We start from the raw sequence: 24,819 nt of genomic DNA, 5'->3' as shown, positions 1-24,819 counted from the left end.
CTGCGTAGAGGGTTGTAAATATAAGTGAACCACGTGAATCACATCTAATCAGAGAATTCAGTGTGTGTGTGTGTCTTGTAGTTGGAAGAAGTTTGGCTTTGTAGTAGCAGTGAGCTTGGTTTTCTCCATCTTTAACTCTTATGCAATCTAGTATTACATAGATTGTTGGAAAATCTCTCCTGGTAGTTATCTGGTCTGTTGTCTGTGATGTTATCCCTATGAGGCCATACAGACAACTGATCTGGCCTGTCACACATAAAGTCCATCCAGGAATTGAATGAAGTGTTAACACTTTATAAGTCCATATGAAATCTGACAGGCAGCTTTTTCATCAGCACAAGCGGAATCTGCCTAATTACTCTCTTGTATTTCAACGGGGACAGTTGTCTGTGGGGCTGTTATATGATTAGATACTCTAAAAAAAAAAAAACTATGTGCACAAGTTATTAAAGTGATCATATAAGTAAAGCCAGTTTTTTGGAGACACTGTTGTTTTTACTGATTTACTGCCTCTGGAGGTAATAGTTTCCTGAAGGATTTTTATTTTTTTCTTTAACAAATCCATTTCCTCCTCCTTTCGAGCGTATCTGTTCTTCTTCCAACTAGAGGATGCTACTTTCTGGAAACACAAAATACACTGAATGAGAATTCCTACAGTACATGATTTAAACAAGCTGTTGATGTTTTGTAATAAATGTTCTTTTCCCCGCTATTGGAGAATACAGAGCCACCCTTCTCCTCCTCCTCCTCCTCCTCCAATCCGACTGATGAGTTCCCAAACAGCTGTTTCCCTACAGTTCTGAATGAAAATGAGATGTATTCGAACAGTGATATGATCTCCCAATCTGAAGTAAAGGCACTGGACAACGAGAAGATGAGTGTTAACCTATTGATGCCTTATGTCGATACATTGCAGTCAATGAGAAAAAGTTGAGTGACAACCAATTGACGAGTATAGTGTTTTCGTGCATCACTACAGCCTTCCTGAGAGCTAGAAATATTATCCTCCTTGTTGTGCACAAGGTCACTGCTTCAATGTCAGATTGAGACAAAGACAGGACCTTCTATGTTAGGAAGATTAGCCTACTTCTTAAGAATGTATGTGTGGCTGGAAGTTGGCCAGCATGCTAACCCACAAACCATATCTGGTTTATTGTTTCCTCATCTGGAATTGGTTGTCACTCAGTTATGATTTCCCAGTCTGAAGCAGAGGTACTGGACAAGGAGAAGACAGCAGAGCAACAACAACACGTGGCATCTGCTCCCAGGTACCTTACTTTCATCCTCTTTTACGAGGGTGTGCAGACCGTGCCGATGAAGAGAGGCCTGGAGCTTGAGACGGTTGCAGCAGCGCTGTACACCGAAGTCACTGGGCACAAAAGTGTTCCCATGTGGCTTTGTTGTCAACCCTCATGCCCCCCCCCATTTAGGCACATCTCCTGACAGGAAAGTCCAGAGCAATAAAATGCCCAGACCAAGACAGGGGTTGTAAATACCTTCGTCAAAGAGCTGATGATACCTACGCTCTCAAACCTAATCAAGAGTACCACTAAATTATAGGGATGTGATTGGCTTGCTCTGAATGGCCGTGGTGTGATTTATTTGTCCACAGTGTCTCCTGACCCCTCCTGTCTCAGCCTCCAGTATTTATGCTGCAGTGGTTTATGTGTCGGGGGGGCTACGGTCAGTCTGTCACATCTGGAGTATTTCTCCGGTCTTATCCGGTGTCCTGTGTGAATTTAAGTATGCTCTTTCTTTCTTTCTTTCTTTCTTTCTTTCTTTCTTTCTTTCTTTCTTTCTTTCTTTCTTTCTTTCTTTCTTTCTTTCTTTCTTTCTTTCTTTCTTTCTTTCTTTCTTTCTTTCTTTCTTTCTTTCTTTCTCTCTCTCTCTCGGAGGACCTGAGCCCTAGGACCATGCCTCAGGACTACCTGGCATGATGACTCCTTGTTGTCCCCAGTCCACCTGGCTGTGCTGCTGCTCCAAGTTCAAATGTTCTGCCTGCGGCTATGGAACCCTGACCTGTTCACTGTGATTACTATTATTTGACCATGCTGGTCATCTATGAACATTTGAACATCTTGGCCATGTTCTGTTATAGTCTCCACCCGGCACAGCCAGAAGAAGACTGGCCACCCCTCATAGCCTGGTTCCTCTCTAGGTTTCTTCCTAGGTTTTGGCCTTTCTAGGGAGTTTTTCCTAGCCACTGTGCTTCTACACCTGCATTGTTTGCTGTTTGGGGTTTTAGGCTGGGTTTCTGTACAGCACTTTGTTATATTTGATGTATTTGTTATATCAGCTGATGTAAGAAGGGCTTAATAAATACATTAGATTTTTTTTTTTTACATGTAAAAATGACTCAATTAGAGCATGTCCACTTTAATGCAGAAAAATGGGAGAGCATGAAAAACCAGCTGGACTGCTTCTTTTTTTATCAATCATTCAGTTATTATCACAACTCAGGAAATGACCCAGGAGGAGGTGGATGGTTCGATTCTCAGAATATTTATTATAACATAGGGTCAGGTAAAGGGCAGGTCAAGGGCAGGCAGAGGGTCAGGTAAAGGGCAGGTCAAGGGCAGGCAGAGGTTCGTAATCCAAGGCAGAGTCAATCAGGGACAGAACGGCAGGTAGGCTCAGGGTCAGGACAAAGGGCTGTGAGACAGAGGTTTAATCGTAGACACACGGAAAGTGGGATCTATACAGAGGGTGCGGGGCAACAGAAGGCGAACAACAGTGGTGCTAAGGACTTTAGAGATGGGGAAAGAGCCGAAAAAGCGGAGGGAAAGTTTACGGAACTCCACCCAGGGGCCAGATCCCGAGTGGAGAGCCATATCCTCTGCCTGAGACGATAGCGGGGAGCAGGGGTCTGGTGGCGGTCCGCCTGTTGCCGATACCTGGAGGTGGTCTTAAGAAGAGTGGACCTGGCTCTCTACCAGGTACGCCGACAGCGGCGGACGAACACTTGGGCCGAGGGTATGCTAATTTCAGGAGCGGGACGCAGACCCTGCTCCACCACTGGCTCACCCCACTTTGGTGGCGCCTCTAGAGCGGGGTCCCTCGCCTCTAGGCGGGCAACTCTGGCGGCTCTGGCGGCGCCGGACTGGCGGGCGGCTCTGGCGGCGCCGGACAGGCGGGCGGCTCTGGCGGCTCCGGACTGGCGGAACTTTCAGTAGGCCTGGCTCTGGGCTCAGGCACAGGACTCACCAGGCTGGGGAGACATGCAGGAGGCCTGGCTCTGGGCTCAGGCACAGGACTCACCAGGCTGGGGAGACATGCAGGAGGCCTGGCTCTGGGAGCAGGCACAGGATAGACCGGGTCCTGGAGACGCACTGGAGGTGCGGCCTGCACAACCCGTCCTGGCTGGATGCCCACTCTAGCATGGCACTTGCGGGGGGCTGGGATGTAGCGCACTGGGCTATGAGCGCGCACTGGAGACACTGTGCGCTTCACCGCATAACACGGCGCCTGACCAGTACCACGCCGCTTCCGGTAAGCACGGGGAGTTGGCTCAGGTCTATCGCCTGACTCCGCCAATCTACCCGTCTGCCCCCCCCAAAATAAATTTGGGGGGCTGCCTCTCAGCCTCCTCTTGCCGTGCCAGCCGATCCTCCCAGAAACGCCATTCTGTCTTTCGCTGCCTCTATCTCCTCCGGCGGGCGGCGGTATTCTCCCGGCCTTGTCCACGGTCCTGCCCCATCCAGGATTTCCTCCCAGGTCCATGACTCCTTTTTCCCACGCTGCTTGGTCCGTTGGTGGTGGGTGGTTCTGTAACGGCTGTTGCAGGGAGTAGACCAAGGCGCAGCGTGGTTAGTGCTCATCTTGTAATTTATTAAACAGAGAACACTATAAACAAAGAAACAAAAACAACAGCCCACAGTTCTGTCAGGTTAGACAACTAAACAGAAATTAACCACCCACAAAACCCAAAGGAAAACAGGCTACCTAAGTATGGCTCCCAATCAGTGACAACGATGTACAGCTGTCCCCGATTGAGAGCCATATCAGGCCAAAACAAAGAAATACCAAACATAGAAAAAAGGACATAGAATGTAACCCCAAAACCCCAAAACACACAGAAAAACACCCCCTGCCACGCCCTGACCAAACTACAATAACAAATAACCCCTTTTACTAGCCACGACGTGACAGAAATACAAAACTGGAACCTGACAACATAGAAATAAGAAAACATAGAAAAAAAACCCTGTCACGCCCTGACCTACTCTACCATAGAAAATAACATCTTTCTATGGTCAGGACGTGACAAGGATGTTGCAGGCATACTCCACCCACATGAATTGCTGGCTCCAGGTGGTGGGGTTGGCAGAGACGAGGCAACAAAGAGTCGTCTCCAGGTCCTGATTGGCTTGCTCTGAATGGCCGTTAGATTGGGGATGAAACCCGGAGGACAGGCTGGCCGATGGCCAAATGAGGGTGCAGAACGTCTTCCAAAACCGTGACGAGAACTGAGGACCACGATCAGAGACCATGTTGACCGAAAGTCCATGGATCCGGAAGACGTGCTGCACCATGAGCTGGGCCGTCTCCTTGACTGAGGGTAACTTTGGAAGGTGAATGAAATGGGCGGCTTTGGAAAACCTATCCACTACCGTAAGGATGGTGCTGTTGCCATTGGACGGAGGGAGACCAGTGACAAAGTCCAGTGATATATGGGACCAGGGGTGGTGAGGAACAGGGAGTGGTTGAAGGAGTCCTGCCGCAGCCTGCCGCAGGGTCTTATTCAGCGCACACACAATGCAGGCGGCTACAAACGTGGAGACGTCAGGAAGTACGGTGGGCCAACAAAACCGTTGTCGGAGGAAGACCATGATCCATCAGGAGTCGTGATGGCAGATAAGGTTAGAGGAATAAGCCCATTCCAGGACTGGGGACCAAGCAGAATCTGGGACAAACAACTGGTTAGCCGGGCCTGGTTAAACGGCTGGGAACACTGCGCCTTGTGGACCAGGATCTCGATGCCCCAGTCGAGTGTAGCTGCCAGACAGGACGAAGGACGAACAAACCCTGCAGCCATAGAGTTCTCAATGTACCCATCCATGGTCTTGGTCTCTGGACCAGACAGGGAGTAAAGCCGCCTCCGAGGTGGTGTAGTGCCCGGGAGGAGGTCAATGGCACAGTCGTAGGGTCGATGCGAAGGAAGAGATGTGGCGCGGGCCTTGCTGAAAACCTCACGGAGGTCGTGGTGGTCCGTGGGAACGACTGAGAGATCTGAGGCTTTTCCCAAGCCTGCAGGAGGACGTCCAGGGACAGGCTGCGCCGCATTGAGGCATTGCGTGTGACAGAATGGGCTCCAACCCAGGATAGTACCCGGGGGGTTGTGCATCTGGAGGTGGGAGGATGGGTACTGAGGGGGGAGGATGGGTGAGGGGGAGGATGGGTGCTGAGGGGGAGGATGGGTACTGAGGGGGGAGGATGGGTACTGAGGGGGAAGGATGGGGACAGAGGGGGAAGGATGGGTACTGAGGGGGGAGGATGGGTACTCAGGGGGAGGATGGGGACTGAGGAGGGAGGATGGGTACTGAGGGGGAGGATGGGGACAGAGGGGGGAGGATCGGTACATGAGGGGGGAGGATGGGTACTGAGGGGAGAGGATGGGTACTCAGGGGGGAGGATGGGGACTCAGGGGGAGGATGGGGACAGAGGGGGAGGATGGGGACAGAGGGGGAGGATCGGTACTGAGGGGGGAGGATGGGTACTGAGGAGGGAGGATGGGGACAGAGGGGGGAGGATGGGTACTGAGGGGGGAGGATGGGTACTCAGGGGGAGGATGGGGACAGAGGGGGAGGATGGGGACAGAGGAGGGAGTATGGGGACAGAGGGGGAGGATGGGTACTGAGGGGGAGGATGGGTACTGAGGGGGAGGATGAGTACTGAGGGGGAGGATGGGTACTGAGGAGGGAGGATGGGGACTCAGGGGGAAGGATGGGGACTCAGGGGGGAGGATGGGGACAGAGGGGGGAGGATGGGGACAGAGGAGGGAGGATGGGTACTGAGGAGGGAGGATGGGGATAGAGGGGGGAGGATGGGGACAGAGGGGGAGGATGGGGACAGAGGGGGAGGATGGGGACTCAGGGGGGAGGATGGGGACAGAGGGGGGAGGATGGGGACAGAGGGGGAAGGATGGGGACAGAGGAGGGAGGATGGGGACTCAGGGGGGAGGATGGGGACAGAGGGGGAGGATGGGGACAGAGGGGGGAGGATTGGTACTGAGGGGGGAGGATGGGTACTGAGGAGGGAGGATGGGGACAGAGGGGGGAGGATGGGTACTGAGGGGGAGGATGGGTACTCAGGGGGAGGATGGGGACAGAGGGGGGAGGATGGGGACAGAGGAGGGAGTATGGGGACAGAGGGGGGAGGATGGGTACTGAGGGGGGAGGATGGGTACTGAGGGGGGAGGATGGGTACTGAGGGGGAGGATGGGTACTGAGGAGGGAGGATGGGGACTCAGGGGGAAGGATGGGGACTCAGGGGGGAGGATGGGGACAGAGGGGGGAGGATGGGGACAGAGGAGGGAGGATGGGTACTGAGGAGGGAGGATGGGGATAGAGGGGGGAGGATGGGGACAGAGGGGGGAGGATGGGGACAGAGGGGGGAGGATGGGGACTCAGGGGGGAGGATGGGGACAGAGGGGGGAGGATGGGGACAGAGGGGGAAGGATGGGGACAGAGGAGGGAGGATGGGGACTCAAGGGGGAGGATGGGGACAGAGGAGGGAGGATGGGGACAGAGGAGGGAGGATGGGGACAGAGGAGGGAAGGATGGGTACTGAGGGGGGAGGATGGGTACATGAGGAGACTCAATGAGAAGAAACTGCATGGACTCAGTGTGGTTACCCTGACACTCGCTCACAGGTTGATGGGAACCATACTGTGAGTGACCCTGCCAGTAAATCATCCGTCCAATGCTCTGGCGTCCATGGGAATGGAGAGAGGTTGTGTGGAGATGCTCAGCTCCGACACCAGGGTAGTGTCGTGTCTTTGGCATCATTAAAGTGAAGACTGTTATTTTATCAAATAAATTCTTTGTAATTATTATTACGTGATTAAACTAATCATGTAAATGTAATTAACTAGGAAGTCGGGGCACCACGGAAAATCTTCAGATTACAACGTTATAATTTTCCTAATACTTTTCCTAAAACTCTTCAGATATTTTAATCTGATCAATTAGTCTTCTAATTAATGAATTATTATTTACCTCATGTTAGCTGAAGAGGATTTCTTCAGGAGGAGTTTTTATTTGTAACAGTAGAAAAGGGCTGTTCCCTGACGCCAGATCATGTCTGTGTTCACGGGGGTCGGGCCAATGACTTGGTTCAACTTTAAAGGGAATGCAATTCTCTTTCATTAAAGGTTTAACATCACCTTACAACATTTCACAAATAGTTGCATCTTTACTCATTCATTTTATACAATAATTAGACGCAAACCTCATAACGGAGGCTCCTGTATAAACAGAGTTATGGTAATGTGGCTGTATTGTCTTTCATGAGGTCACAAACATGAAACAAAACGGACCGGGTCGTAGCTGGCTTCTCCACCGACCGTTTACACATTCTCCAAAACATGGAAATTGTTCAGTCCTCAAGTTCTGTGATGTAGAAGAATGTTCCTTTGTTCTACTGTGAAACTCTCTCTCGCTATACTGCATGGCCAGAAGTAGAGAGTCTCCTTCAGGAATTTACGACCTGAGATAACAGAACCTGGGTGTAGGAGAGAGAGAGGTGGGGGATGCCACGATCTATACCCAGAAAGGGCCACGTCATGACAGTAGCATCCATAAAGCTCCTGTTTGCCCCAGAGTCCATGAGCACCCGGAGAGATTTAGATGTGTCAACCCACAGCAGGATAGAATGGAGAGGAGTATGAGTAATTGGAGATGGGTAGACTCCCTGTATGGCCCACAAGCGTACACATACCTACTGATGAGCCTGGGTTTTTACGGGACATGTGGATATGTAATATCCTTTAGTAACACAATACAGACAACTTTTGGAGCGTAAACGTTCCTCAGGAGACAATCTTGCCCTGCCCAGTTGCATGGGCTCTGGCGGAGGAGAGTCGACAGTCCTCAATGATAGCCCCTGGCTTGGCTTCACGGGTAACATCAGATTCTCTCGGGAATGGAAGAGTCGGGGACATCCGGGATTCTTTGGGGGCGAGGAGGAAACCGTGGACGAGCGCATGTGGCCGGGAACGGACCTCCTCTTCCTGCTGCGTTCCCATAACCGCCCATCGATCCTTATGGTCGAGGTCCATGGGGAGCTCCTGAGCTGTGAGCTCATCTTACTACATGATTCCATATGTGTTATTTCATAGTTTTTGATGTCTTCCCTATTATTATACAATGTAGAAAACAGTAAAAATAAAGAAAAACTCTGGAATGACTAGATGTGTCCAAACTTTTGACTGGTACTGTATCTATCTGCTGGTTTTGAGCCATGGATTTGCAGATTGACTGACAGGTCAACTCTTTTTGGTTTTGGCTAATTAGCTGGCTAATGTTTTTGTTTGAAAAAAAATACATCTGGACACAGTATCAGCTTTTGTTTCACCTGACTGCCAGTTCATGATCTTTTGAGAACATTATGTGAGGAGTCACTTGAGGCGTGAGAGGAATGGGAGATGGAGGAATACAGTGCTGAGGCAGAGGGCTCGTAGTGAGGACAACTGGCTACAATTCTGAACTTTGTGTGGTGAGCTTTCTGGTGCCCAGAGCTGCCGAGGCATTAACCAACATGCTTCACAGAATGGAAGAGGAGAAGTCCAGTGGTTATATGACATGGTTCTCAGACTTGCCCTGTACAAAATCATCAGCAGACTCCCATCATCCACCATCTATCATCCTCTGACCAGGTCCCTCCGCTCAAGCCATGAACATCAGCAGAGGATGCAACATTCAAAGACTTGGCCTCTATTGGTTCACCTGACCTGTCATAATATATTGTTTGTATTCTTTTTTTTTTTGTCTTGACACGGTCAAACAACTCCAGCATAAGAAGGCAACTTCTTTCTAATTTGGCACACAGAAACTAAAGGCCATGAGTAATTTGGTCAAAATGAATGGCACCGATTGGCCTATAGATGGCGCTGTTATAAGCAGTCTCACTTAAACCCTCATATTTGCTGCCCCATTTAACTTAGACTAGAGACTTGAAACTTTGTATGTAGGTGTATTTTCTCATGTTGAACAAATTTGCCTCAAAGACCCATAATGTCTGTCAGGATAGATTTTTGATAAATCATGTTAAGTTTGGCATTGATATCTTAATAAATAAGGAAAGTATTAACAATTCCCTTTTGTGACTACGTAAAGCTACTGCTTAAAATATTAATAAAAAATCTTCTTCTCCTGGACTAAAAGTCAGATTCACTTCAAATTTGGTCTTTGGACTCATCACAATAGTCCCTAAAGAGTTTGAGAAAATAATGTTGATGCATTCAAAGATGGCCACACTATACAAGTAGATACATATTAGCACATATGCTAATATGCTAAAAATACTTCAAATCTTCTTCTCATGAAACATAAGTCCAAATGACACCAATGGAATGTCGGGCCATGGTACATATCTTAACGTAGTTTGAGAAAAACTGAGGGATTTGTCAAAAGATGGCTAAGTTATTGACAAATCAATAATCTGATTTTACGTGTGTATTTAAACCACTGTAAATTCACTCCACAGTGGCCTTTCAACTTGAAACTTGTCATAGCTATCATGGACGTGCCTAAGATTAACTTGGTATTGGTATCTAAAAAAAACAAGGAAACTATTCAAACTAATTATTTGCATATGTAACGCTTACGCTCAAAATCATATTTTCCTCATGAACCATACATCAGATTCACTCCAGATGTTGTATTTAGACTCATGATTGAACATAAAGGAATAAGTTCCCATATGATAGAGTACTTGCTTTGTTATCTAACTGATCTTTTGTACTTTTTTGTCATCATGTGAACCCCGTTCATTGCTTCTCGCAGCTATATTTTGTATGTTTGTTCTTTGCTTATGAAGCACTTTGAGATTTATATTCTGAAAAGCGCTACAGGAGTTTAAGAAATTACAATAATTATTATATGCACTGCACTGCTTTCTGACAGACTTCCAGCAGGGGCTTTGTCGCTTTCACTAGCTAGTAGAGAGATCTTTCTGTCTCCTGTAGCGGTGTTTATATGTACATGCAAGCAGTTGCCCCCTTCACACTGATACGGAGACACACAACAGCATGGCGAGCCGGGGAAGAGCACAGAGTATTCTTCACTCATCAACAAAAACTAAATTATCATGCGTAGGATTCCTGCGGGTTTTATTTATTACTTTTATACACACGGCGCAGGCGAACAAACAAGGTGAACAAACATTATTTATTTTTTTATTCCTGGCGTGATAAAATATCTTCTAGATTTTACTCTAGCTTGGTTGTAGCAAGGGAGCCACTATTTACTTTTGTGTCGCTAGCTAGTTAACTTCTTTGGTTAGGTCATTTAGTTGGTGGTCTGAACAATTATTTTTTATTTCCATCGTCTCTGGTGGCTTATTGCTTTATATGGGTAGTTGGTTACCTACAGTGAACTTGCCAACTCAACACAGAAAACAAACATTTGCTTGCTGACTTAGTTAACGCCATGATTCTAGCTAGCAAATATTATAGACTTAAGTTCTGTTTTACTACCTCTAACCTTATGGGTTAGGACACAACTAGTTTATATTATAGACTCAGTTCTGTTTTACTACCTCTAACCTTATGGGTTAGGACACAGCTAGTTTATATTATAGACTCAGTTCTGTTTTACTACCTTATGGGTTAGGACACAGCTAGTTTATATTATAGACTCAGTTCTGTTTTACTACCTTATGGGTTAGGACACAGCTAGTTTATATTATAGACTCAGTTCTGTTTTACTACCTTATGGGTTAGGACACAACTAGTTTATATTATAGACTCAGTTCTGTTTTACTACCTTATGGGTTAGGACACAGCTAGTTTATATTATAGACTCAGTTCTGTTTTACTACCTCTAACCTTATGGGTTAGGACACAGCTAGTTTATATTATAGACTCAGTTCTGTTTTACTACCTTATGGGTTAGACACAACTAGTTTATATTATGGACTCAGTTCTGTTTTACTACCTTATGGGTTAGACACAACTAGTTTATATTATAGACTCAGTTCTGTTTTACTACCTTATGGGTTAGGACACAACTAGTTTATATTATAGACTCAGTTCTGTTTTACTACCTCTAACCTTATGGGTTAGGACACAGCTAGTTTATATTATGGACTCAGTTCTGTTTTACTACCTCTGCGTTAGACACAGCTAACTAGGTAAACTACACAGTAGCTAACTAGCTTGCCAACTAAGTAAGCTAGCTTGATAACTTCACTAACTAGCTAGGTTTAGTTAACGTTAGAGATTACCAGATAGCGACGACTGTACAAGTCAAAATAGCCCCTGGCTTGTCTTCGCATGACTTAGCCAGCCGGTAATGTCAGTAAGGACACCCTGTTATGATGTTACGCTAGCTAGCTTGAGAAGTTAGACCATTTTTAACTAGCTAGGTGGCTAGTAAATGTATATTTTTCAAATAGTTGCTCGGCAGATAATGTTGTCAGTTGGGTGATAATGAACCGACATTTTGCTAGCATAAACTATAGCTAACTACGATGGTCAGTTACCTAGGTAACGCCGTTAGCAAGTTACGGTAGCTATTTGTCCTTAGCTGACATCAAACTCAAGTTATCAGTCAAACAAATTATCAAGATACTAGTTAATTAGCTAGTAATTGTAGAGAATGATCACAAATTAGAAACGTTGTGTCAACAATATTCTCTAGAAGTTATCTTCTGACTAGTTAGCTAAATCAGCTAGCTCGCAGCTAACGTTGAGCTAACTCAGTTGTGAAACGCTAGCTAGCTAGCTAGCAAGCTACTGTAACAGAGAGCCTGACAGCAACGACTGGTTGGATTATTTAACCCGATCAGTCCGGAGATCCCAGCAAAAATCAGCTTTTCATCAGCTTTTCATTTATCTCCATGTCCAGTCCTTATATTTAGTAACACCAGAGTGCTAATTACACCATGGAGGAGGGGGGGCTCTGTATTGAGTGCACAACATTGTAATAGTAATTTAAACAGTAAAAATGTATGACCTTTTTAATGTGGCATGAACACAACCAGTCATGATATTTTCATCTGATTGTCAAACAAATCACTTCAAAAAAAGTAGGCTACTTGTGCATGTTCATCCACTCCAAAAATAATTCCAGCATCCATACTGCATGTGTACTTGTGCCATTTGATGAATGTAAATAGACATCAGTTACAAAACACCAAAGGCGTCTTGCTGACAAATTTACCTTATCTTTTATTTTTTTGTAGCCTGAAAAGTTAGGACACCTGAAATGGGGCTGAAACTTGACCTTGTGTGTTAAGGACGGTCACCCTAACACACAAGGTCAATTTACTAGACTAGGCAACCGTGTGTATTACCAGGAACTTAAAACAGGCCTACCGTTAGCAGTAAAAAAAAATAAAAAATAGGTTGGTAAACTCTGTATACGCTCCCCTATACTTTCAATGCATTTTGTCTGAAAAAGGTGGGTAAACATTGTTTACTTGTGTTTACCCTCCACTAGACCTGCACCACTTCCGGTAGCCTACCTTCTCAACCAAGGCAATTTTAAACACGCTAACACACACAGAATAGGTAGACTACATTCAATATAATATTTGAGTTGAAACCAAAAACACAGATGGTGTGACATTAAACACGAACCCTCCTTTCCTTATATTAATGACAGTGTTATTTGTCAATAAAGCATTTAACAATTGAATTAGAACATTGAACTTAAACCCTGTACCAATCCTGGATCTTGGAGAAAACAGTTCTCGTGGGCAGAAGAACTCCTTACCTTCTAACGACTCTGGTATAGTTTGTGAGGGTCAAAGGGCAAAACATGCGTGTTCGTGAGTCTCGGCTTTAAGATGGCTTTTTAATAGTTTGTAGCTTTAACCGTTTGGATTCTACAGACGTTTCTGTGTAAAAGATCTGGGCCCGGGCTCCTTGGCATCAAAACTGTCATTAAAAATCTAATCTGCATCTAGCTAGTTTGGTTGGGGAATTTTAAAAGTCAGATTGTGCAGATGAGGCATAGAAAGTAGTTGTCATCAGAGGACAAGACGTTTATGTTTGGGCCATCAGCATTCATTAAAAACCATACCTTGACACCATGGAAAGCAGCGGCGACATGCACCCTAACAAATCTGAGGGGTTACAAGGTGAGCTGTGAGGATGGCTAGGGGGTGGTCTGGAGGGGGGGCATGGCCATTTTTCCCACAGCTGAAACAGCTTTTTTCCCCTGTAATCTAGAGCCAAGATATTTTTCTGCATATCTAAGCATACCTCTTGAGCTGTCTCCTTCCTCCTGACTGGTAGTTTTTTTTTTTTTGTCTTTCATGAAACTAAATATGCATCTCTCCTCAAATCTGGATAAGAGATTGAAAGGAATGTGAGTCCTATTTAGTTATTGCTTGCTTTTCTAAAGTCTACCAACCTTGCCAGCTAAGATGGTTAGACAGGCTAGATGGTGAAGTGTGATTCATCACTCCAGAGAACACGTTTCCACTGCTTCAGAGTCCAATGGCAGCAAGCTTTACACCACTCTAGCTGACGCTTGGCATTGCACATGGTGATCTTAGGCTTGTGTGCGGCTGCTCTGCCATGGAAACCATTTTCATGAAGCTCCCGACGAACAGTTTGTATGTTGACGTTGCTTCCAGAGGCAGTTTGGAACTCGGTAGTGAGTGTTGCAACTGAGGACGGATGATTTTTACGCGTTTTAGCACTCTGCTGTTCTTTTTTGTGAACTTGTGTGGCCTACCACTTCACGACTGAGCCGTTGTTGCTCCTAGACGTTTCCACTTCACAATAACAGCACTTATAGTTGACCGGGTGAGTTCTAGCAGGACAGAAATTTGACGAACTGACTTGATGGAAAGGTGGCATCCTATGGCGGTGCCACGTTCAAAGTCACTGAGCTCTTCAGTAAGGATTGTGTGCTCTATTTTATACACCTGGCAGCAACGAGTGTGGCTGAAATAGCCAAATCCACTAATTTGAAGGGGCGTCCACATACTTTGGTGTGTGTGTGTATATATAGTGTAATTCGATATTAAACAGACTTATGGCAGTAGGTGGATTATAGCATCATTATTCATGTAAACACCGTACTCTGCTTATCTTAATCGTTGTGAGGTCGAAGTAAGCTGATTAAAACACCTGGTTTTCTGAGCAGTCTTTCGCCATGTAAACGGCTTAATCGTCGTTCCAGCGGTGTATTTGATCTGCGCATTTGCCAGCACTGGGTAGCACAAGCCTCCCTCTTATGCGCGAGTTGAAGTGAGTTTTGGAAAAGCTGAAAGAATGCATCATATATATATATATAAATAGTTTTCACATAAAAACGATCTATATCCGAACTCAGAATCAAAAAAAAGTCTTTGCAAAAAATATCATGGTCACTGACTGGTACAGTATGTTTATTTTTGATTGGATATTTTCTGCATTTTATAAAAAGTCCCCATCAATAGCCTGATATTTAGATGTGTCCATGGAAACAGGATTATTAGGGAAATCATTCTTCTTGCAAAACATGTAAACGTTTTAAACAATTATTCTAACCTGACTATCCACAATAATCGCATTATTGTGTGCATGTGCTCATTCATAGCCTGAAATGGCAGCTTCTTAGTAGCTAGTTATTTGGATGGGAGATTGGGAACCAATCTGGGTTAGCTAAAGCTAATTTCCTGACATTGGTAGGTGGCTAGTAGTGTTACATAGGAAGAAGAGACAAATATTGTGATGCCTCTGATGGGAAGCGAGAAAGTCTTGTTGTATCTGTTGAATACCAATTAGTCATTCATTTAAAAGGCTTTGTAGGCTAGTTTAGGCGTATGGTGTGATTCACACAGGTGTATCACGCCACAGGTGAAGGGGCGGGTCCCTTGCCCTCGTCGCGGTTACTTTGTGTGTCATAAACCCTTCAGGATTACACCAGCAGTGACTCATGTTGAGTTAGGGAAGCAGCTGCAGAGGGCAGTGCCTCTCAGTCCTAACTGGGTGTGACAATTCATTTCCTCATTTGTTGAATCTGTCATTGAATTGTCATTTAAATAGGAATAGTTATTTTTTTTTTTACGCTATTGTCAATGTAGGCCTAATGTGGTTAATAATTTAGTATTACTGTAATAAGTAGGCTGTCATAGCTCTGTCTGAGATGTCTGGGCTCGGTAACCTGGGTTGTCCCTCTGCAAGTCTGTACACTAGAACAGAGCAGTACTTAACGTCTTGGTCTGTAGATCACATGTTCTTTCACACAGACACAGACCTGATGATTGTTGTTGTGCCTTCTGAGAGGTCTCTGACGTCACTATGAATGCTGCGCTGTTTCTGTTCTTGATTTGGATAATGCAAACCATTGGCTGGGCTGTGCCAGGCCTGAGGCTGGGCTGTGCCAGGCCTGAGGCTGGGCTGTGCCAGGCCTGAGGCTGGGCTGTGCCAGGCCTGAGGCTGGGCTGTGCCAGGCCTGAGGCTGGGCTGTGCCAGGCCTGAGGCTGGGCTGTGCCAGGCCTGAGGCTGGGCTGTGCCAGGCCTGAGGCTGGGCTGTGTCTGAGAGAGAGAGTGAGTTCACTGTCTTGCTGTTTCTAGCAAATTTGTCCTGGGATATAAACATTGGGTTGTTATTTTACCTTAAATGCACAAAGTCCTCTACTCAGACAATTAATCCACAAAGAAAACGGTATACTGAATAATTTCTAGTCATCTCTCCTCCTTCCAAGGTTTCTTTTTCTTCTTTGGACTTTTTATGACGATTGGCATTTAACTTTAATTATAAGGTGCATTACCACAACTGACCTCAGTTCATCTTTCAATCACCCATGTGGGTATACAGTTGAAGTCGGAAGTTTACATACACCATAGCCAAATACAGCCGTGACCAAAAGGTTTGAGAATGACACAAATATTAATTTCCACAAAGTCTGCCGCCTCAGTGTCTTTAGATATTTTTGTCAGATGTCACTATGGAATACTGAAGTATAATTACAAGCATTTCATAAGTGTCAAAGGCTTTTATTGACAATTACATGAAGTTGATGCAAAGAGTCAATATTTGCAGTGTTGACCCTTCTTTTTCAAGACCTCTGCAATCCGCCCTGGCATGCTGTCAGGTAACTTCTGGGCCACATCCTGACTGATGGCAGCCCATTCTTGCATAATCAATACTTGGAGTTTGTCAGAATTTGTGGGTTTTTGTTTGTCCACCCGCCTCTTGAGGATTGACCACAAGTTCTCAATGGGATTAAGATCTGGGGAGTTTCCTGGCCATGGACCCAAAATATCGATGTTTTGTTCCCCGAGCAACTTAGTTATCACTTTTGCCTTATGGCAAGGTGCTCTATCATGGTGGAAAAGGCATTGTTCGTCACCAAACTGTTCCTGGATGGTTGGGAGAAGTCGCTCTCGGAGGATGTGTTGGTACCATTCTTTATTCATGGCTGTGTTCTTAGGCGAAATTGTGAGTGAGCCCACTCCCTTGGCTGAGAAGCAACCCGATACATGAATGGTCTCAGGATGCTTTACTGTTGGCATGACACAGGACTGATGGTAGCGCTCACCTTGTCTTCTCCGGACAAGCTTTTTTCCAGATGCCCCAAACAATCGGAAAGGGGATTCATCAGAGAAAATGACTTTACCCCAGTGAAGAGCACTTTTTGCCAGTCCTGTCTGGTCCAGCGACGGTGGGTTTGTGCCCATAGGCGACGTTGTTGCCGGTGATGTCTGGTGAGGACCTGCCTTACAAAAGGCCTACAAGCCCTCAGTCCAGCCTCTCTCAGCCTATTGCGGAAAGTCTGAGCACTGATGGAGGGATTGTGCGTTCCTGGTGTAACTCGGGCAGTTGTTGTTGCCATGCTGTACCTGTCCCGCAGGTGTGATGTTCGGATGTACAGATCCTGTGCAGGTGTTGTTACACATGGTCTGCCACTGCGAGGACGATCAGCTGTCCATCCTGTCTCCCTATAGCGCTGTCTTAGGCGTCTCACAGTACGGACATTGCAATTTATTTCCCTGGCCACATCTGCAGTCCTCATGACTCCTTGCAGCATGCCTAAGGCACCTTCACGCAGATGAGCAGGGACCCTGGGCATCTTTCCTTTGGTATTTTTCAGAGTCAGTATAAAGGCCTCTTTTTTAGTGTCCTAAGTTTTCATAACTGTGACCTTAATTGCCTACCGTCTGTAAGCTGTTAGTGTCTTAACGACCGTTCCACAGGTGCATGTTCATTAATTGTTTATGGTTCATTGAACAAACATGGGGAAACAGTGTTTAAACCCTTTACAATGAAGATCTGTGAAGTTATTTGGATTTTTACTAATTATCTTTGAAAGACAGGGTCCTGAAAAAGGGACGCTTCTTTTTTTTGCTGAGTTTATATGATGACATGCAAACCATTGCTGAATGTTGACATGCAAACCATTGCTGAATGTTGACATGCAAACCATTGCTGAATGTTGGTCTGAAAATCTGATCAGGTTATGTTGATGTGAAGAGGAAATTCTGTCAACAGGCTTGCATCATTCCTTCTTTCCTCACAACTCTTTGTGACTGGAGGGTTAATCATGTCTGAATTTCTGAATCGGATCCATTTCCAGGGAGCTACTAGTTACTTGGCCAATTCACCCTGGAACTCGGGCTAGTGTGGCCCAAATGGCAGTGGCATCCTATTTATTCCCTTATGGTACCATTACTTTAGACTACGGCCCATAGGTGTCTGGTCCACTAGGTAAGAAGTAGTTTACTGTAAAGGAACAGGGTGACACTTGGGACACTGCCTGCATGTCTGATTCAGATCCATCTCCAGCAGCCTGGTCTCATAGATTAGACGTAACATAGTAAATCTAAAATATACACCAAATTAGTATGATATGGTTACTTAACGCAAACATCTAGCAACCCAAACGTTGCGAGTTTGAATCTCCTCACGGACAACTTTAGCATCTAGGGTATGTGGGACGAAATCGTCCCACCTACTCAACAGCCAGTGGAATCCCGTGGCGCGATATTCAAATACCTTAGAAATGCTATTACTTCAATTTCTCAAACATATGACTATTTTACACCATTTTAAAGACAAGACTCTCGTTAATCTAACCACACTGTCCGATTTCAAAAAGGCTTTACAACGAAAGCAAAACATTAGATTATGTCAGCAGAGTACCCAGCCAGAAATAATCAGACACCCATTTTTTAAGCAAGCATATAATGTCACATAAACCCAAACCACAGCTAAATGCAGCACTAACATTTGATGATCTTCATCAGATGACACTCCTAGGACATTATGGTATACAATACATGCATGTTTTGTTCAATCAAGTTCATATTTATATCAAAAACCAGCTTTTTACATTAGCATGTGACGTTCAGAACTAGCATACCCACCGCAAACTTCCGGTGAATTTACTAAATTACTCACGATAATCGTTCACAAAAAACATAATTATTTTAAGAATTATAGATACAGAACTTCTTTATGCAATCGCTATGTCCGATTTTAAAATAGCTTTTCGGCAAAAGCACATTTTGCAATATTCTGAGTAGATAGCCCGGCCATCACGGGCTAGCTATTTTGACACCCACCAAGTTTAGCCCTGACCAAACTCCGATTTACTATTAGAAAAATTGGATTACCTTTGCTGTTCTTCGTCAGAATGCACTCCCAGGACTTCTACTTCAATAACAAATGTTGGTTTGGTTCAAAATAATCCATCGTTATATCCAAACAGCGGCGTTTTGTTCGTGTGTTCAAGACACTATCCGAAGGGTGACGCGCCCGGCGCGTATGGTGACAAAAAAAATCTAAATATTCCATTACCGTACTTCGAAGCATGTCAAACGCTGTTTAAAATCAATTTTTATGCGATTCTTCTCGTAAAAAAGCGATAATATTCGGACCGGGAAACCCTGTTTTCGTTCAAAGACTGAAAATCTAAAATGGACTCTTCAAGTGCACGCGCGCCCCCGTCTCATTGTTCTCAGATCGACCACTTACCAAATGCGCTACTGTTTTTCAGCCATGGGCTGCAAAGTCATCATTCAACGTTCTGCCGCCTTCTGAGAGCCTATGGGAGCCGTAGGAAGTGTCACGTTACAGCAGAGATCCTCAGTTTTCAATAAAGAGAGTGTAGAAGGCCAAGAAATGGTCAGAGGGCACTTCCTGTACAGAATCTTTTCAGGTTTTTGCCTGCCATATGAGTTCTGTTATACTCACAGACACCATTCAAACAGTTTTAGAAACTTTAGGGTGTTTTCTATCCAAATGAAACAATTATATGCATATTCTAGTTTCTGGGCAGTAGTAATAACCAGATTAAATCGGGTACGTTTTTTTATCCGGCCGTGCAAATACTGCCCCCTACCCTAGAGAGGTTAATTAGAAACTTTTCGACTACTTACAATGTTTTTTTCATTTTTTTGCTACTTCGCATCTACTTAGCATGTTAGCTAACCTTTCCCCTAACCCTTTCATCATACATTTTGCAAATTCGTAATGTAATACGAAATGGGTGATGGACATCCACAATTTGAATACATACCAAATGAAACTTGTAACATATCATAATAAATGGAGTGTCTCGGATTTACATACAGAATAATACGAAATGTTTTGAGACCAGGTTGCTTCCAGGGAGATAGTAGTTGTTGTCCAAATGAACCCTGGAAGTGACATGTAACTCCTGACTCATTTGAAGTATTTCTCTTGTCTTCACAGCATTTATACAGTCAGACACAATCCTCGAGGTGCTACACTTTGGAGAAGGAAGTCTCTTACAGGTAAGACACAGTTCATCTCTTTAAGCAGCCAGTTCACCTTTTTTTGTGAAAATACTTGTTAATTTTCTGACTGGAGGGTCCTCTGTTTGTACCGGCTCAGTAAAGCTGTCTGTTATTGTGTAGTAGGTTGACTAGTTGGTATAGAAAGAGCCATGGCTGCCTCCCAAATGCATCCTATTCCTTTGCCTGGCTACCTAGACTCCTTGCTCCAGCCAAACACAACATCACGTCCACATTAGTTTCTTCTCCTCAATCTGAGTACCTCTTCGTTCCTCCACCGAATGCGGACACATTCAGGGACGTCTGATTGGTCCAGAAACCGATGGTTTTGGGCCAGAGCCAGAACACACATGGTTAAAGCGGCGGTTTGAAAGCGTGTCGTTGGTTTTGATACTCTGATTTGGTTAGAGACGTTCCGATCGCTGATGACTTTGTTTTAGTACGACGACACTCGTCGCCATAAACTACTTCGATGATGGCCGTCTCAGACTGAAGTCTTTAACGAAAGACAGAGCAGCGATAATAATTTAGTGTGAGTCGTCAGGTTACTCTATTCTAGAGCATTCTTTAGGACCAGAGTGCTATGGGCACTACATAGGGAATAGGGTACCATTTTGGGACATAGAAACAGTTGTATCTCACATTTCTTCTATCCTGGTGGCATGGGGGTGCATCCCAAATGGCATCCTATGGCCCTATATAGTACACTACTTTTGACCAGAGAGCTCTGGGCACTATATAAAGAATAGGGTACCATTTGGGGATGTAGACATGGTTTAATTTTGACCAGCAGAAAGAAGCGCTGATAGATAGTAGATCAAACTGGCCTACACTGGATTTCGCTCACTTGGCAGCTTCCCACACACACACACACTCCCCACTCATTCATACAGAAGGATACTCATTACTGAGTCAGAGAGATGCCCTGCCAGTGGGGAATACTGCTGATATACAGGCTCTAAATATGTTTTTGGAGTTCATACAGTCCATATTCACTCATATATTAACTTGTGTTCCACATACAGTCCTGTTTCACACTTCAAAGATAATAAGTTCTCCTGATTTTTAACAAGTTTTGCATTTTTAACATCAACTTTTGTTGCCTTTCAGAAGCTTTACTAAAACGTATCATGATTGTTTTCTTCTCTTTGCAGACAGAGTCTGACTTTGATCTAAGTTTATATAATCGAAAAAGGTAAGTTGTCTATTTTTGGCTTCTTCAATCAAATGTTCGTCCCCCCCCCCCCTCAATTATCCAGTTGGACCTACAAACAGACACATCCCAGCATGTGTTTCACATTAGAAAGGCCATGCAATGCTTGTTGTGGGATGTGAATCTGCAATTAGATAAACTTACCTGTCTTATTACCGTGTTTGTTACTGGAGTTGTGAATCTGCAGTTAGATAAATTACCTGATGCACTGACAGCCTTTACAAAAAAAAAAAAAGATTGCAGTTTTGAAACTGCAGTCGCTTGTGGTGTTTTGGACGTGGTAATGGCAGAATAACTGCAGTCGCTTGTGGTGTTTTGGACGTGGTAATGGCAGAATAACTGCAGTCGCTTGTGGTGTTTTGGACGCGGTAATGGCAGAATAACTGCAGTCGCTTGTGGTGTTTTGGACGCGGTAATGGCAGAATAACTGCAGTCGCTTGTGGTGTTTTGGACGCGGTAATGGCAGAATAACTGCAGTCGCTGTGGTATTTTGGACGCGGTAATGGCAGAATAACTGCAGTCGCTTGTGGTGTTTTGGACGCGGTAATGGCAGAATAACTGCAGTTCTACTACACTCTAACTGCTATCTTCTTTCGTAAGAACGGTTTGACTTTTTAGTTCTATACCAGTATTTTAATGTTTAGTTTGTTAAATGTGTTACGCAACTTTTTACCATGTGTATTACAGGAATCTGCCAGTAGGTAAATGACCTAGCTTGTTACCATGTGTATTACAGGACATGTGAAACTGGCAGTAGATAAATGACCTAGCTTGTTACCGTGTGTATTACAGGAATCTGCCAGTAGATAAATGACCTAGCTTGTTACCATGTGTATTACAGGAATCTGCCAGTAGATAAATGACCTAGCTTGTTACCGTGTGTATTACAGGAATCTGCCAGTAGATAAATGACCTAGCTTGTTACCATGTGTATTACAGGAATCTGCCAGTAGATGTGGATTGAATAGAACCAGTGGTCTAGATGTGTCCAGTATTTAGTTATATACAGTGTAGCGTGTTTTCTTCTTTTGACTCTATACTCCAACATTTTGATTTAACATCCAAACTTTTGGAGTATAGAGCCAAAAGAAGAAAACACTATGCTGCACTGTCTCAATAATTACAGGGGGCACTGAATACTGGTGCTGACTGTCAGCTTTAATTGGAAGGTATTTTCATACATATCGTGTGAAACGTTTAGAAATTACAGCACATTTTGTACATAGTGGCCCCATTTTAGGAATCCAAACAAATTCACATATGTGCAGTAAAAGTGAAGTATTTGGACCCATATTCATAGCATGGAATGACTACATCGATCTTGTGACTACAGATTTGTTGGATGCATTTGCTGTTTGCTTCGGTTGTTTCAGATTATGTTGTGCCCAATAGAAATTAATGGTAAATAATGTATTGTGTCATTTGGAGTCCTTTTTATTGTAAATAAGAACACAATATGTATATAAACACTTCCACATTCATGTGGACGCTACCATGATTACTGACAATCCTGAATGAATCTGAAACACAACCAAAACAAACAGCAAATGCATCCAACAAATCTGTAGTCACAAGATCGATGTAGTCATTCCATGCTATGAATATGGGACCAAATACTTCACTATTTATTACTTTAATACACATCCCAGTACCAAAGTAGCCACCCTTTGCCTTTGATGACAGCTTTGCACACTCTTGGCATTCTCTCAACCAGCTTCATGAGGAATGCTTTTCCAACAGTCTTTTTATTTTATCTTATTTCACCTTTATTTAACCAGGTAGGCTATTTGAAAACAAATTCTCATTTACAACTGCGACCTGGCCAAGATAAAGCAAAGCAGTGCGACACAAACAACAACACAGAGTTACACATGGAGTAAATCAAATCAAATCAAATGTATTTATATAGCCCTTCGTACATCAGCTGATATCTCAAAGTGCTGTACAGAAACCCAGCCTAAAACCCCAAACAGCAAGCAAAGCATGTGAAAGAAGCACGGTGGCTAGGAAAAACTCCCTAGAAAGGCCAAAAACCTAGGAAGAAACCTAGAGAGGAACCAGGCTATGAGGGGTGGCCAGTCCTCTTCTGGCTGTGCAGGGTGGATATTACAGAACATGGTCAAGATGTTAAAATGTTCATAAATGACCAGCATGGTCAAATAATAATAATCATAGTAGTTGTCGAGGGTGCAACAAGCACGTCCGGTGAACAGGTCAGGGTTCCATAGCCGCAGGCAGAACAGTTGAAGCTGGAGCAGCAGCACGGCCAGGTGGACTGGGGACAGCAAGGAGTCATCATACCAGGTAGTCCTGAGGCATGGTCCTAGGGCTCAGGTCCTCCGAGAGAAAGACAGAAAGAGAGAAAGAGAGAATTAGAGAGAGCATATTTAAATTCACACAGGACACCGGATAAGACAAGAGAAATACTCCAGATGTAACAGACTGACCCTAGCCCCCCGACACATAAACTACTGCAGCATAAATACTGGAGGCTGAGACAGGAGGGATCAGAAGACACTGTGGCCCCATCCGATGATACCCCCGGACAGGGCCAAACAGGCAGGATATAACCCCACCCACTTTGCCAAAGCACAGCCCCCACACCACTAGAGGGATGTCTCCAACCACCAACTTACCGTCCTAAGACAAGGCCGAGTATAGCCCACAACGATCTCCGCCATGGCACAACCCACTCCGCCATGGCACAAACATACAGTCAATAACACAATACAAATAACAAAAAGTCTATGCACAGTGTGCGCAAATGAGGTAAGGCAATAAATAGGCCATAGTGGCGAAATAATTACAATTTAGCAGTTTAAACACTGGAGTGATAGATGTGCAGAAGATGAATGTGCAAGTAGAGATACTGGGGTGCAAAGGAGAAAGAAAATAACAGTATGGGGATGAGGTAAGTTGGATGGGCTATTGACAGATGAGCTATGTACAGGTGCAGCGATCTGTGAGCTGCTCTGACAGCTGGTGCTTAAAGTTAGTGAGGGAGATAGGAGTCTCCAGCTTCAGAGATTTTTGCAATTCGTTCCCGTCATTGGCAGCAGAGAACTGGAAGGAAAGGTGGCCAAAGGAGGAATTGGCTTTGGGGATGACCAGTGCAATATACCTGCTGGAGCGCGTGCTACAGGTGGGTGCTGCTATGGTGACCAGTGAGCTGAGATAAGGCGGGGCTTTACCTAGCAAAGACTTATAGATGACCTGGAGCCAGTGGGTTTGGCGACGAATATGAAGCAAGGGCCAGTCAACGAGAGCATACAGGTCGCAGTGGTGGGTAGTATATGGGGCTTTGGTGACAAAACGGATGGCACTGTGATAGACTGCATCCAGTTTGTTGAGTAGTGTTGGAGGCTATTTTGTAAATGACATCGCTGAAGCCAAGGATCGGTAGGATAGTCAGTTTTACGAGGGTACGTTTGGCAGCATGAGTGAAGGATGCTTTGTTGCGAAATAGGAAGCCAATTCTAGATTTGATTTTGGATTGGAGATGCTTAATGGAAGGAGAGTTTACAGTCTAACCAGACACCAAGGTATTTGTAGTTGTCCACATATTCTAAGTCAGAACCGTCCAGAGTAGTGATGCTGGACGGGCAGGCGGGTGTGGGCAGCGATCGGTTGAAGAGCATGCATTTATTTTTACTTGCATTTAAGAGCAGTTGGAGGCCACGGAAGC

General features: G+C 44.8%; 1 protein-coding gene across 4 annotated transcripts in view; it reads left to right on the top strand.

The window, feature by feature from the left end:
• The first annotated feature begins 10,156 nt into the window (after window positions 1–10,156).
• Window positions 10,157–24,819, top strand: part of tmem131 (transmembrane protein 131) — a 178,634-nt gene continuing 163,971 nt past the window's right edge. For all 4 annotated transcript variants that reach the window (XM_045697496.1, XM_045697497.1, XM_045697495.1 and 1 more), the window contains exons 1-3: window positions 10,157–10,373; window positions 19,860–19,921; window positions 21,076–21,116. In XM_045697496.1, the coding sequence (XP_045553452.1) occupies window positions 10,250–10,373; window positions 19,860–19,921; window positions 21,076–21,116 (227 nt within the window). In that variant the 5' untranslated portion in view covers window positions 10,157–10,249. The remainder of the gene's footprint in view (window positions 10,374–19,859; window positions 19,922–21,075; window positions 21,117–24,819) is intronic.

The sequence above is a fragment of the Salmo salar genome, chromosome ssa16 (assembly GCF_905237065.1).
Source record: "Salmo salar chromosome ssa16, Ssal_v3.1, whole genome shotgun sequence".
NCBI lineage: Eukaryota > Metazoa > Chordata > Actinopteri > Salmoniformes > Salmonidae > Salmo > Salmo salar.
The sequence above is the reverse complement of the archived record's forward strand: the minus strand, read 5'-3'. Positions and strand labels throughout refer to the sequence as shown.